The 12,958-nt window shown below is 47.3% G+C and overlaps 1 protein-coding gene across 1 annotated transcript in view; it reads left to right on the top strand.

Moving 5' to 3' along the window:
• The window catches only part of LOC118397116 (mitogen-activated protein kinase kinase kinase 10-like), a 33,683-nt gene extending 20,916 nt beyond the window's left edge, over positions 1-12,767 (top strand). Inside the window, exons 2-11 of the mRNA XM_035791593.2 lie at positions 3,034-3,214; positions 3,491-3,639; positions 4,290-4,465; positions 4,656-4,902; positions 5,408-5,530; positions 5,776-5,914; positions 6,070-6,182; positions 6,351-6,616; positions 6,874-7,402; positions 9,091-12,767. Of these exons, the coding sequence (XP_035647486.2) occupies positions 3,034-3,214; positions 3,491-3,639; positions 4,290-4,465; positions 4,656-4,902; positions 5,408-5,530; positions 5,776-5,914; positions 6,070-6,182; positions 6,351-6,616; positions 6,874-7,402; positions 9,091-9,503 (2,336 nt within the window). The 3' untranslated portion in view covers positions 9,504-12,767. The remainder of the gene's footprint in view (positions 1-3,033; positions 3,215-3,490; positions 3,640-4,289; positions 4,466-4,655; positions 4,903-5,407; positions 5,531-5,775; positions 5,915-6,069; positions 6,183-6,350; positions 6,617-6,873; positions 7,403-9,090) is intronic.
• The last annotated feature ends 191 nt before the right edge of the window (positions 12,768-12,958 follow it).

The following is a 12,958-nucleotide window of genomic DNA, read 5'->3' as shown; positions in this document are numbered from 1 at the left end:
CGCACAACATTCACGCCTCTCTCACACTCGCTGCCTCTCTCTCTCTCTGCCTCTTTTACTCTCTCCATCTTTCACAGGCACTCACCGACGCACATGCGCACGCACACATGCGCACGCACACACACACACACACACACACACACACACACACACACACACACACACACACACACACACACACACACACACACACACACACACACACACACACACACACACACACACACACACACACACACACACAGAGCCCAGCCAGCCCTGGGGAGACAGCTGTCCCTCACAGAGAGAGAGACAGTGGTATTGAAATAGAAAAAGAGAGCTGGGGGACGACAATGGCTTATTATCATTGTCATCAGCCGTCCCTTATTCCCTGTCCCTCAGATTAGACTTGGGTGGAAGCTATACACACACACACACACACACACACACACACACACACACACACAGACACATGCACACACGGACACAAATTTGCATGTTGACGAATAGACAGGCGATATTTACCATTTTAGAAGACTCTCTTATCTCTTGCAACTTAAAAGTAGTGAGTTCGTACATTTTCCCCTACTGGTCCCCTGTGGGAATCAAACCCACATCCTGGCGTTACAAGTGCAATGCTCTCCCAAATGAGCCGCCAACTATTGCCCAAGTCCTTTTGTGACAAACTGTACAGTGCCTTCAGAAAGTATTCACACCCTTTGAATTTTACACATTTTGTTGTGTTACAGTCTGAATTGTAATATATATATATATATATATTTGTCCCTGGCCTATACACACATACCCCATAAGGGTCAAAGTGGAATTATGATTTTAAAAGTTTCTTCTAGTTAATGAAAAATGAAAAGCTGATATGTCTTAAGTCAATAAGTATTCACCGCTTTTGTTTTGGCAAGTTTATATAAGTTCAGGATTAAAAATGTGCTTAACAAGTCACATAATAAGTTGCATGTGCTCACTCTGTGCGCAATAATATTGTTTAAGTTATTAAATACACTTTGGATGGTGTATCAATACACCCAGTCACCACAAAGATACAGGCGTCCTTACTAACTCAGTTGCCGGAGAGGAAGGAAACCACTCAGGGATTTCACTATACGGCCAATGGTGACTTTAAAACAGATACAGAGTTTAATAGCTGTTATAGGAGAAAACTATCCACAATACTAACCTAATTAACAGTGAAAAGAAGGAAGCCTGTGCATAATACAAAAATATTCCAAAACATGCATCCTGTTTGCAACAAGGCACTAAAGTAATGCTGCAAAAAATGTAGCAAATCAATAAACTTTTTGTCCTGAATATAATGTTTAGGGCAAATCCAAAACAACACATTGCTGAGTACCACTCTCCATATCTTTAAAGCATGGTGTTGGCTGCGTCATGGTATGGGTATGCTTGTAATCGTTAAGGACTTTTTCAGGATAAAAAATAAACAGAATGGAGCTAAGCACAGGCAGAAATTATAGAGGAAAACTTGGTTCAGTCTGATTTCCACTAGGAGATGAATTCACCTTTCAGCAGGACAATAACTTAAAACACAAGGCCAAATCTACACTGGAGTTGCTACCAAGAAGACAGTGAATGTTCCCGGGTTACAGTTTTGACTTAAATCTTCTCGAAAATCTATGGCAAGACCTAAAAATGGCTGTCTAGCAATGAGCAGCAACCACTTTGACAGAGCTTGAAGGTTTTTGAAAAGAACATGGGCCAATGTTACGTACTCCACGTGTGGAAAGCTCTTCGAGACTTACCCAGAAAGACTCACAGCTGTAATCGCTGCCAAGATGCTTCGGCAAAGTGTTGACTCAAGGGTGTGAATACTTATGTAAAAGAGATATTTCTATATTTCATTTTCAATAAATTAGCAAAAATGTCTATAAAAACATGTTTTTACTTTGCCATTATGGGATATTGTGTGTATTTGGGTGAGAAATAAAGTACAGTATGTATAAAGTATACAGTATGTTATCATGCCATTGAACCCAGCACGTTGTTGATTGACCTGAAAGGAAATGTCCGAATGCTATTTGATGAATAGTGGTCGGCATCGGGAGATTAAGAAAAGCCCATGATACGGTGAAATCTTGATCAATTGAAGACTCAACATATACTACATGTACTGTGCTTGACATTACCTTTGGATTGCGTGTGCTTGGACATTAGCTGCCCGTAGGCATATAATGAGTCTCAGAGGCACACCTGTTTCACGTGAGCCAGGTCTGTGTGTGTGTGTGTGTGAGAGAGAGAGTGTGCGTGTGCTTAAACAAAGACTCAGCTGTGTGCTGTGCCTCTCCCCGCCTCCCTTTGCATACGCCTGTAGATAAGCAAGTACAATCCCCTCCTCTCTCCCAGCACTGTGGACTGTGTACACCAAATATTTCCATAGCCAGCCCTCATGCGGAAATGAAGGAGGAAGTGCATGGAGAGGAGAGGACAGGAGAGAGCAGAAAGGCCAATGCTGGGAGTTCAACAGGAAAAGCCAACTCACCTATGTCACCTAGAGACTTGGAAACGGTTGCAACATCGTATGGAAATTCTCAGAACGGACGTGCTGGGCACAGTGCATAATGTCGGTGAGGCAGAGACCTGAACACTGCTCTGACCAAACCTTTTGTCAATGGAGCTACATGTTGAGTGTAGACCCGAGGAAAATACAGGTTGATGACAGATGTGGCCTATAGCCTATTAGAGGAATATGGCCAGATGACTAGGGTCATATACTGGCTGGTAATCCCCAGGTTGCACGGCCCTTGAATCACACACTTAACCTGAATTGCTTTTTTCAATAACCACACCTACTATCGATGTATGTGATGGTGGGGTGTGTGCTGTGCGCTGTGTGCTATGCTTTGGATAAGGGCCTCTGTTGGAGGATGGAGAGTAGTAGAGTTAGTGGTATGCATGACAAACTCAAACTATCTCTCCCCTCTCTCCACCTACCCCCGCCCTTCTGTCCGTCGCTCTTTCCCCACACCCTTCTCTCCACCTATTCTCCCCCCCACCCCCCTCTCCTTCCCGCTTTCTCCTCAGTCCTGATCCTGGAGCCCATTGAGAGGGAGGATCTGGGTGGCAGGACCCTGAAGATCACAGATTTTGGCCTGGCACGGGAGTGGCACCAGACCACCAAGATGAGCGCAGCGGGCACCTATGCCTGGATGGCCCCCGAGGTCATCAAACTCTCCCTGTTCTCCAAGAGCAGCGACGTCTGGAGGTACAACACTCTGTCATGTAAACTGTACTGTTTTTTTGTTTGTTACTGTGGGACATGTAGTACACACAGCATGGTGCAGATGCAACACCCACAGTCAGTAGCTAGTGTCCTTGTTCTTTCAATACTTCCACTATTCATACCCTCAGAGGCTATTTACATCCGCCATGTATAGTAGGTAGCATAAAGTGTGTGTTAAGTTAATATATGAATAGCCTGTACAATCATGACAAGTGCCTGTGACAAGTGCCCCCCCCCCCCCTGTCTCTCTCTCCTCAGTTTCGGGGTGTTGCTATGGGAACTGCTGACAGGAGAGGTTCCGTACCGTGAGATAGATGCGCTGGCCGTGGCGTACGGAGTGGCCATGAACAAACTGACCCTGCCTGTACCGTCCACCTGTCCCGAGCCCTTCGCACTCCTGCTGGCAGGTAGGAACCAAGATGGCTGCCTGTCAGCCCAGTTTCACCTGTGGAGTAGAGCAAAGATGGTTGCCTGTCAGGCCAGGTTCGCGTGCAAAGACGATTGCCTGTCAACCCAGTTTCACTTATTGATTAGAACCAAGATGGTCGCCTGTCAGCCCAGTTTCACTTATTGATGAGAGCCAAGATGGCTTCCTGTCAGCCCAGTTTCACGTCTATTATTGTTGGAGGTCAGAGTGAGAGTAGGTTCACCTCCCAGTCAGCAAACTGGTGATTTTATAGTCTGTTGCTCCACTTCGTTCTCCACTATTTCCATGCATCCCTAATGCTCTTTCTCTCTTCATCCCTCTCTCCCTCTCCTCCGTCTTATCCCTGTTCATCCTTTAATCTCTCCTTTGTCACCCCTCTCTACTGTGTCTGCTCTCTGTTTACTCCTGTCTCTCCTCTCTCCTTTCTTTTTCCTCTGCCCATTCCAACGACTTGAAATATTATCTGTCTGTCTATCTGGGATCTGAGGGCAAGTGGTGCTCCAGAGCACTGGGGTCTGTTCAGTGGTGGAGGTGGAGGGGAGACGTGCACAACTAAAAGACTGCTGTACTTTGTTGTTTGGGAATTTACATGAAAGTTATTTTTACTCAACCTCCTCTCCCCATCCTCAGAGTCCTGGAGCCCAAACCCCCACAGTCGCCCGTCCTTCACTAATATCCTGATGCGACTGCTGGCCATCGAACAGTCGGCCATGTTTCAGATGCCCCTGGAATCCTTCCACTCTCTGCAGGAGGACTGGAGGCTGGAGATCCAGCAGATGTTTGACGAGCTCAGGGCCAAGGAGAAGGTGAGAGGAGCCCACACGGTCACGTGGGGCATGTTGTCACTATCACCCTCAAAAGTGCAGGTTGCAAAGTGCTGTTGCCTTGGCAATGTGATGATCTTCGACAGGGTGTTAATGTTGCTGTAGCATTACATCTACATTTTTGTTCCAAATGCTCCCATTTTCCTTGACATGCCCCTCTTCTCTCCTGTAGGAGTTGCGTTCCTGGGAAGAGGCGCTGGCTCGTGCGGCCGAGGAGCAGAGGGAGCAGGAGGAGCAGCTGAAGAGGAGGGAGCAGGAGCTGGCTGAGAGAGAGATCGATATTGTGGAGCGTGAACTCAACATCATCATCCACCAGATGTACCAGGAGAAGCCCAGGGTCAAGAAGCGCAAGGGCCACTTCAAAAAGAGCAGACTACTCAAACTGGGCCGAGACAGCAACAGCATCAGTCTGCCCTCTGGTGGGTGGTGGCAGATATTGCACCCAAACATTTATCCTATTATTTTTTTATTTTATTTTACCTTTATTTAACCAGGCAAGTCAGTTAAGAACATATTCTTATTTTCAATGACGGCCTGGGAACAGTGGGTTAACTGCCTGTTCAGGGGCAGAACGACAGATTTGTACCTTGTCAGCTCGGGGGTTTGAACTCGCAACTTTCCGGTTACTAGTCCAACGCTCTAACCACTAGGCTACGCTGCCGGCCCATTTGAATAGGGCATCATCATTTTTTCCTTATGAGGATAGCAAAATTCTGGTAACTTTTCCAAAATCCACAGGTTTTCAAGAAATACCAGTTGGAGGATTCCCAGCTTTTTTTTTAGCTTATTCCAGTTGGAGGATTCCCAGCTTTTTTTTTAGCTTATTCCCTCCTGATTCCGGGAATCTTCCAACCAGGATTTCTGTTAAAACCAAGCATTTTTGGAACTTTGACTCTAATTCCTCCCTGTTTTGTACGCACACAGGTTTCGAGCATAAGATCACCGTGCAGGCGTCTCTGAGCGTGGATAAGAGGAAGCCCCAGGGCAGTGAGAGCACCACACCTCCAGCCAGCCCAGGGGTCATACCCCGCCTCAGGGCCATACGACGTGAGTTGATCTGTGGTGGGGAGACAGGGACAGGGGTTGAGGGGGACTGGAGGACAGAGGACACACCAAAAGTTAATACCAATTATTCGATTGTGAGGGACGGTATTGTGTCAACATAATCCCAAATTGGGGATTCCCTCCCTGGATCTTGTGTGCAAGTGACTACATTTTGTTACGCTCACTGCACATCAGGAATTTGATTTGCTGTGTTATAACGACAACACCTGTGTCACTGTGGCCCTCAGTGACGCCCAGCGATGGCAATAAGACATGGGGCCGCAGTGCCGTGTGTAAGAAGGAGGACCTGGCAGCTAGCAAAAAGAAGGGACGCACCTGGGGCCCCAGCTCCACCCTCCAGAGAGAGAGACTTGGCGGAGAGGACAGGTAACAGTCATGGTCCAAAAACAACCCCTTGTTAGCCCCATTCTCCTACTTGCCTGCTAACCTTTATGATTTTTGCATTTTGCATTTGCGTATTCGAATAATCTCTGAACATTATTCAGTAAACAGTATTGACCCAATCTTCTTTCGTCTTGCAGGTTGAAGTCGCTAGGCGACGGATGCAAGGTGTGGTCCTCTAGTGCCCCGAATCTGGGCAAGTCTCCAAAACACGCCCCCATGACCGCCGGCTTCTCCAGCCTCAATGAAATGGGTGAGTCTCTGTGTTTATCACAATTTCTGCAACAGAAAAGAGATTGTAAAACATACTATGGATACAAAATCAGTTAGACTCTTGATTGATAGAAACGCCTTGTTCTCCCTCTCACACTTTCTTATCGCTCTCTTTCTCGCTCTTTCTCTCTCGCTCTCTCTCTGACAGAGGAGCACTGTGAGTTGGAGGAGTCGCCCGGGTCTCTGATGCCCCCAGAGACCAGCAGTAACGGGTCTGTGGAGGAGGGAGGCCCCCAGTGTGGCGGGCTGGGGCCCGGGCTGGGGCCTGCTGGGCTAGGGAGCGGGATGGGCTACCAGGACTCTCTGCGGCGCTGCAGCCAGAGGAAGAAGAGCGACCTGCTGCTACTGGGCTGTGCCTCAATACTGGCCTCTGTAGGTCTGGGGCTGGACCTGCTACAGCTGGGGAAACTACAGGTAATGGAGGGAGGGAGGAAGGGAGGAAGGGAGGAGCAAGAAAAGGGTCTGTGACACCCAGATGGACAAAATGACCCAAACCATGGCAAAAAAACAAGTCAATCCCACCACCTGCTGTAGAGACTCTCTTAATACATGGAATAATGGTTTATACTCCTGGGAGTTGACAAGGTCTGGTATGCGTGTCAGTTGACATTATACAACCGTAGATTGTACAGTAGAAGAACTGACCAGTTTCCATGTGTGTGTGTGTCTAGGTCCAACAGGACGAGCAGGACCTTAGAGAGGAGCAGCGCAAGAAAAAGGACAGCATTTTCCAGCGAACGGGTCGTTTCCGCCGCAGCACCTCTCCCCCGAGCCGCGCCCTGTCCCTCTCGCTGTCCCGCCGCCGCGACTCTACTCTCCCCTGCACGGACCCCTCTCCTTCCGTCACCCTCCTCTCCCTCTCCTCCCTCTCAGACTGCAACTCCACCAAATCCCTCCTTCCCTCGGACCTTGAGGACTTGGCGTTGACCCCCGGAGTGGGCGCCTCCCTCACCATGGCGACCCCTGTCCCCGCCCTTAACCCCCTCCTGGATCTGAGGGCAGAGAGCTTCAAGAGGGAGCCCAACCAGTCCCTCACGCCCACCCATGTGTCTGCAACCATGAACAGGGGGCATAGACGCACCCCCTCTGATGGGGCGATACGCCCCCGCGCCCAAACCCTAGGGCACCGCAGGACCCCCTCGGACGGCAGCATGCCCATGCCGCCCCCACCAGGGCCCCGCATCCTCCCCCTACATGCAGGTGAGTATGTTGGGAAAGCATGATGTCACTATGAGCTTTTGATTGAAGAACAAGAAGCAATGCAATGTGTACAAAACATTAAGGACATCTGCTCTTTCCATGACATAGACTGACCGGGTGAATCAAATCAAATCAAATTGCATTTGTCACATGTGCCGAATACAACAGGTGTAGGTAGACCTTACAGTGAAAAGCCCTTAACCAACTATTGAGTTCAGAAAAATAAGTGTTAAGAAAGTATTTACTAAAATCTCCAAAAAGTATGATCTTAGTCCCCATGTGCAGTTGCAAACCGTAGTCTGGCTTATTTTATGGCGGTTTTTGAGCAGTGGCTTCTTCCTTGCTGAGCGGCTTTTCAGGTTATGTTGATATAGGACTAGTTTTACTGTGGATATAGATACTTTCGTACCTGTTTCCTCTAGCATTTTCAAAAGGTCCTTTGCTGTTGTTCTGGGATTGATTTGCACTTTTTGCACCAAAGTACGTTCATCTCTAGGAGACAGAACGCGTCTCCTTCCTGAGCGGTATGACGGTATGATGGTCCCATGGTGTTTCTACTTGCATACTGTTGTTGTACAGATGAACGTGGTACCTTCAGGCGTTTGGAAATTGCTCCCAGTGATGAACCAGACTTGTGGAGGTCTACAATTGTTTTTCTGAGGTCTTGCCTGATTTTTTCCCCCCCCTATGATGTCAAGCAAAGAGGCACTGAGTTTGAAAGTAGGCCTTGAAAGACATCCACAGGTACACCTCCAAGTGACTCAAATGATGTTAATTAGCCTATCAGAAGCTTCTAAAGCCATGACATCATTTTCTGGAATTTTCCAAGCTGTTTAAAGGCACAGTCAACTTAGTGTATGTGAACTTCTGACCCACTAGAATTGTGATACAGTGAATTATAAGTGAAATAATCTGTCTGTAAATAATTGTTGGAAAAATGACTTGTGTCATGCACAAAGTAGATGTCCTAACCAACTTGCCAAAACTCTAGTTTGTTAACAAGAAATTTGTGGATTGGTTGAAAAACAAGATTTAATGACTCCAACCTAAGTGTATGTAAACTTCTGACTTCAACTGTAGGTAGAGGTAAAGTGACTATACATAGATAATAAACAGGGAGTATCGTCAGCGTAAAAATGGGTGGCGTAGTCAATGCAGCTAAGCCCAGAATCCAGGTGAATCCAGGTGAATCCAGGTGCATCCAGATGAATGCTATGATCCCTTATTGATGTAACTATTTAAATCCCCTTCAAATTGGTGTAGATGAAGTGAAGGAGACAGGTTAAAGAAGGATTTTAAAGCCTTGAGACAATTGAGACATGGATTGTGTATGTGTGCCATTCAGAGGGTGAATGGGCAAGACAAAAGATTTCAGTGCCTTTGAACAGGGTATGGTAGTAGGTGCCAGGTGCACTGGTTTGAGTGTGTCAAGAACTGAAACGCTGCGGGGGTTTTCACACTCAACAGTTTCCTGTGTGTATCAAGAATGGTCCACCCTCCCAAAGGACATCCAGCCAACTTGACACAACTGGGGTGGGTTGTACACTCAGCGTATATTTCAGTTACACCTGAACTTAAAAAAACACATGGCTCTGGCATGGCCCATCCATGTCAACAAAGTGTTCATGTTGTTCTCCCATCCATCTATTCTCTCCCTCTGGTCACTGTACTTCTCTCTCTTCTCTCAGGTTACAAGGAGACCCTAGATATCCCCCGTCTCCCTGACCCTTCCAGCCTCTTCCCAAGGGTCCTCCGCCGCAAGGCCCCTGCTCCGCCTGTCCCTGTCCCGGTCCTGGAGCCCCTGACCATCATCAGTCCCTTGGAGAGGCCCAAGACCTTGGAGTTCGCCCCCCGACCTCGGCCCACACCAGCCAGGGTGCGACCGGACCCATGGAAGCTGGGTTCCCTGTCCAGAACCCTGAGCTCGTCCCCGGGCAGCAGCTGTGACAGTCCCCTGGGCTCTGGGGACAGCAGTGCCAGCACCGGCGCTGCCAGGCCCAACCTCATGGACATGGACGTGGATGGACAGGATCTGGACGGCACCGTGCCCCTGTGTGAACAGCACCAGGCTGCACAGCTCTGTGGACAGAACTACGGCTAAGTCACACATTACTGTATATGGGCAACACGGCTCCTAGTGCACACTTCAAAGACTCCTAGTGTGCTCACTTTATTCCTGGTACCCAATCCCTTTGCGAACAGCACTTCTACTAGTGTCCACTCTGAAGCCCACTTGTGCGGGCTGTACCTCTCTCCTGGTGGTCACTCCTAAGCCTTGTGCCCCCTAGTCTCATAGTGCCCAGCATCCGGGACAGCACACGTCTTAGTGTCCCGTCCAAAGCCGCCCAGTGTTGGACAACATTCCTCTAAGTGACCACTCCGCAACCCCTAGAGTCCAAACCTTTAGTGCCCTAGTGACCAGTGTGCCCTGCTAACCTTCCGCATATTACCTGTCCTCTAAAGGGAAGGAATGTGTAAGCCATTCCACTTCCAGACAGACACTTCCAAGTGCTCATCCCGGTTTACATGTGCTGCAGTAGGACTCGTTCTGCTGAACCACCCCGTTGACTCTCTGCAGCTCTCTACACAGGTGTCGTGTCTGTCTCTGCTCGCTCCTTCCCCAAAGACTTGGGCTGAAGCTTTGCCAGCCGTAGACACATTCACATCTCAACAGGGTTGGAATTATTCTCTTGGGAGTGCCCTTGAAGTGTCCATGTTAATAGTTGTTTTGTGGGCGTGCCCTGATTTGTTATGAGAGCACCTCTGGGTGTCCCATCATGTGGGCCCTGCTGCCCCTCCTTCATATTTACATGTCGTCATGGTAGGTAGACACTCAAATCCTGAGGGACTTCCAAATCAGTGCGTAAGTTGCCCTCTTATTGTGCATCACCTTCTATAGAACTCATTTCCACCTCCCTCACCTCCACATAGCATCTTCCTGTATAGGGATGGTCTCTGTCCTCCCCCTCTCCCAAAGACTGCAACAGGAACAGGGAAGCCATTTTAAGCCCCACAAGCACAATTGACAGGACTTTATTTCCTCAGCTCTGTACAGCAAATTCATTTTATTTTATTTTTCTCAATGCTTGAACCATTCCAGCCATAACCTGTTTAGCACAGCATTTTCTATTGGTTTGGCGAATTGTGTGTCTGTGTGGGTGTACACTGTGTGTCTGTGTGGGTGTACACTGTGTGTCTGTGTGGGTGTACACTGTGTGTCTGTGTGGGTGTACACTGTGTGTCTGTGTGGGTGTACACTGTGTGTCTGTGTGGGTGTACACTGTGTGTCTGTGTGGGTGTACACTGTGTGTCTGTGTGGGTGTACACTGTGTGTCTGTGTGGGTGTACACTGTGTGTCTGTGTGGGTGTACACTGTGTGTCTGTGTGGGTGTACACTGTGTGTCTGTGTGGGTGTACTCTGTGTGGGTGCGCACCCATGTGTGCTTGTGTTTTGGTACCGCATGTTATTTTTGTGTGAAGGATGTACTGTAGAACTAGCAAATCTGTTGTGAGGGAGCCGAAACAGGACGCTTTTCTCCCTCATTCTTTACCTTATGTCCACATAGGGATGCAAAATGTCCAATATTTTCCCCCCAAAATCCCCTGGTTTACCAGAAATCCTGGTTGAAAGATTCCTGGAAGAAGCAGGAAATACGGGAATAGTTGAACCACTATTTCTGGAAAACCAGGGAATTTAGGGAAAGTGTGAAACTCATAAGCTGGAGTTTCTCAGCAAACGTCCTCTCTCTCACCTTCATCACTGCTCTGTAAAGAGCCCCTTGTACGCTCGGTTATATGGACAGTTCATTTTTAACAAAAGTCCTCTGAGAGCAGAGGAGGACCATGGGAAATGAGGGTTAATCCACTTGCAATAAATGGTTAATGGATACTACCTGTTTTCTACAACAACAAAAAACGAATTCCCACATTCCGTACCCCTGACTTCCTTTTCCTCACCTACTGGATAGTGATACAGCATCATTGAAGGGGGAAAAGGGCCCAATCTTTGGTTAAAGAGCCATGATATTGACATTGACATGTCCGTGTCACAAGAGTACAGACTGTGAAGGACTTGACACAAGGTGCTTGGGATGTGGACGGCGAATCGAGAGAACTCTGGATTCTCTCGCAGGCCCATGAGTGCACCTGTACTGTCTGGTTGCTGAAAGAAGATGAATACCACTTTTTAATGGCACAGCTAGTCAAGGCTACATACAAGTATTTACTTGGCTATGTGTATATGGGAGTGTGTGTGTGTGTGTGTGTGTGTGTGTGTGTGTGTGTGTGTGTGTGTGTGTGTGTGTGTGTGTGTGTGTGTGTGTGTGTGTGTGTGTGTGTGTGTGTGTGTGTGTGTGTGCGTGTGTATTTAGTGTTATTATTTGTATGGGATGATGTCAATCCCATAGGTAGAGGGGTGAGCAAAACTCATCCTTATTCTCCTTGTGTGGTTAAGAACACTCAGAGTATTTATTAAAATGATTGTTATAATTGAAATAATGATTCATTATTGTCATTATGATTCTCTGTCCCGGAATATATATATATATTTGTTAATATAACACAGACCAACCAAGGAAAACCAAGCAAACTACAGGCTGACGTTCATGTGGATGGGAGGTTGTCTTCGACCTGTCTCAATCCGTGACGTTCTGGGATACATGACGAAAGAGTGATGTGTTGTTGACTGTTGAGGCTGCGGTGAGGAATGATTGAATGAATTACGTAATAAAGAAGGAAGAGGGGCGCTTGCTGTGTCTCTGCTCTTCCTGTCACTCGCTCTGTGGAGTTATATCCGTAACGTTGACTGTCGTTACATTCCGTTATATTCTACCGTGTGCGCTAATGCTTGTAATACCTGAACCTTTCCATGGCTTTTTTTTTCTTCAAATAACACACACATTACACACATTATATTGTATCTCTGTGAGCAGGAGAAACGCCTGGCTGCAATAACAGTTATCATCCTCAAGATGTCATCAAAGCCGATCAAGTCACTTTGAGCCAAATATACTTACTTGGACAAGCATGGTAGCTGGTTGTGCATTTTGATAGTCATTTAGATGTTCACATGTATCTTTCAGGTTTCCTTCTGTGGAGTTGTACACTCTGACATTATCCTCTGTCTTTTGTTATGAGTATAGTCCAACAGGATTTTTTGTTGCCGTTGTGACAGAATTGTGTAGGTGACCTGCAGGAATCTTGTAAAGCGAAGATATCGGGTATGTTGCATTGTTAACATAATGCTAGAATCACACAACAGACATCTCAATATCTCAGACACCTGACTTGATCTAACAGGCTTATCGGGGTGCTTTCATAGCCCAGTTTGTGCCTGGTTAGCTGAATGAACGTACGTCCTTTGTCCTGATCTGGTCCACATTCTGATTGCGTCCACATATTAGCCGCTGCATCTACACGTGGTATTAAAATGTGTCCGCATCGTCGCCAGATTTCCCTGTATACAAATCATTTGACAGTTATTGTTTCAAAATAAGTACTGATTTCAATTGTTTCATTGTCCAGATCCTTCTACATTTGTACGATATCCAGACAATG

This window comes from Oncorhynchus keta, chromosome 18, assembly GCF_023373465.1.
Source record: "Oncorhynchus keta strain PuntledgeMale-10-30-2019 chromosome 18, Oket_V2, whole genome shotgun sequence".
Taxonomy (NCBI): domain Eukaryota; kingdom Metazoa; phylum Chordata; class Actinopteri; order Salmoniformes; family Salmonidae; genus Oncorhynchus; species Oncorhynchus keta.
The sequence above is the reverse complement of the archived record's forward strand: the minus strand, read 5'-3'. Positions and strand labels throughout refer to the sequence as shown.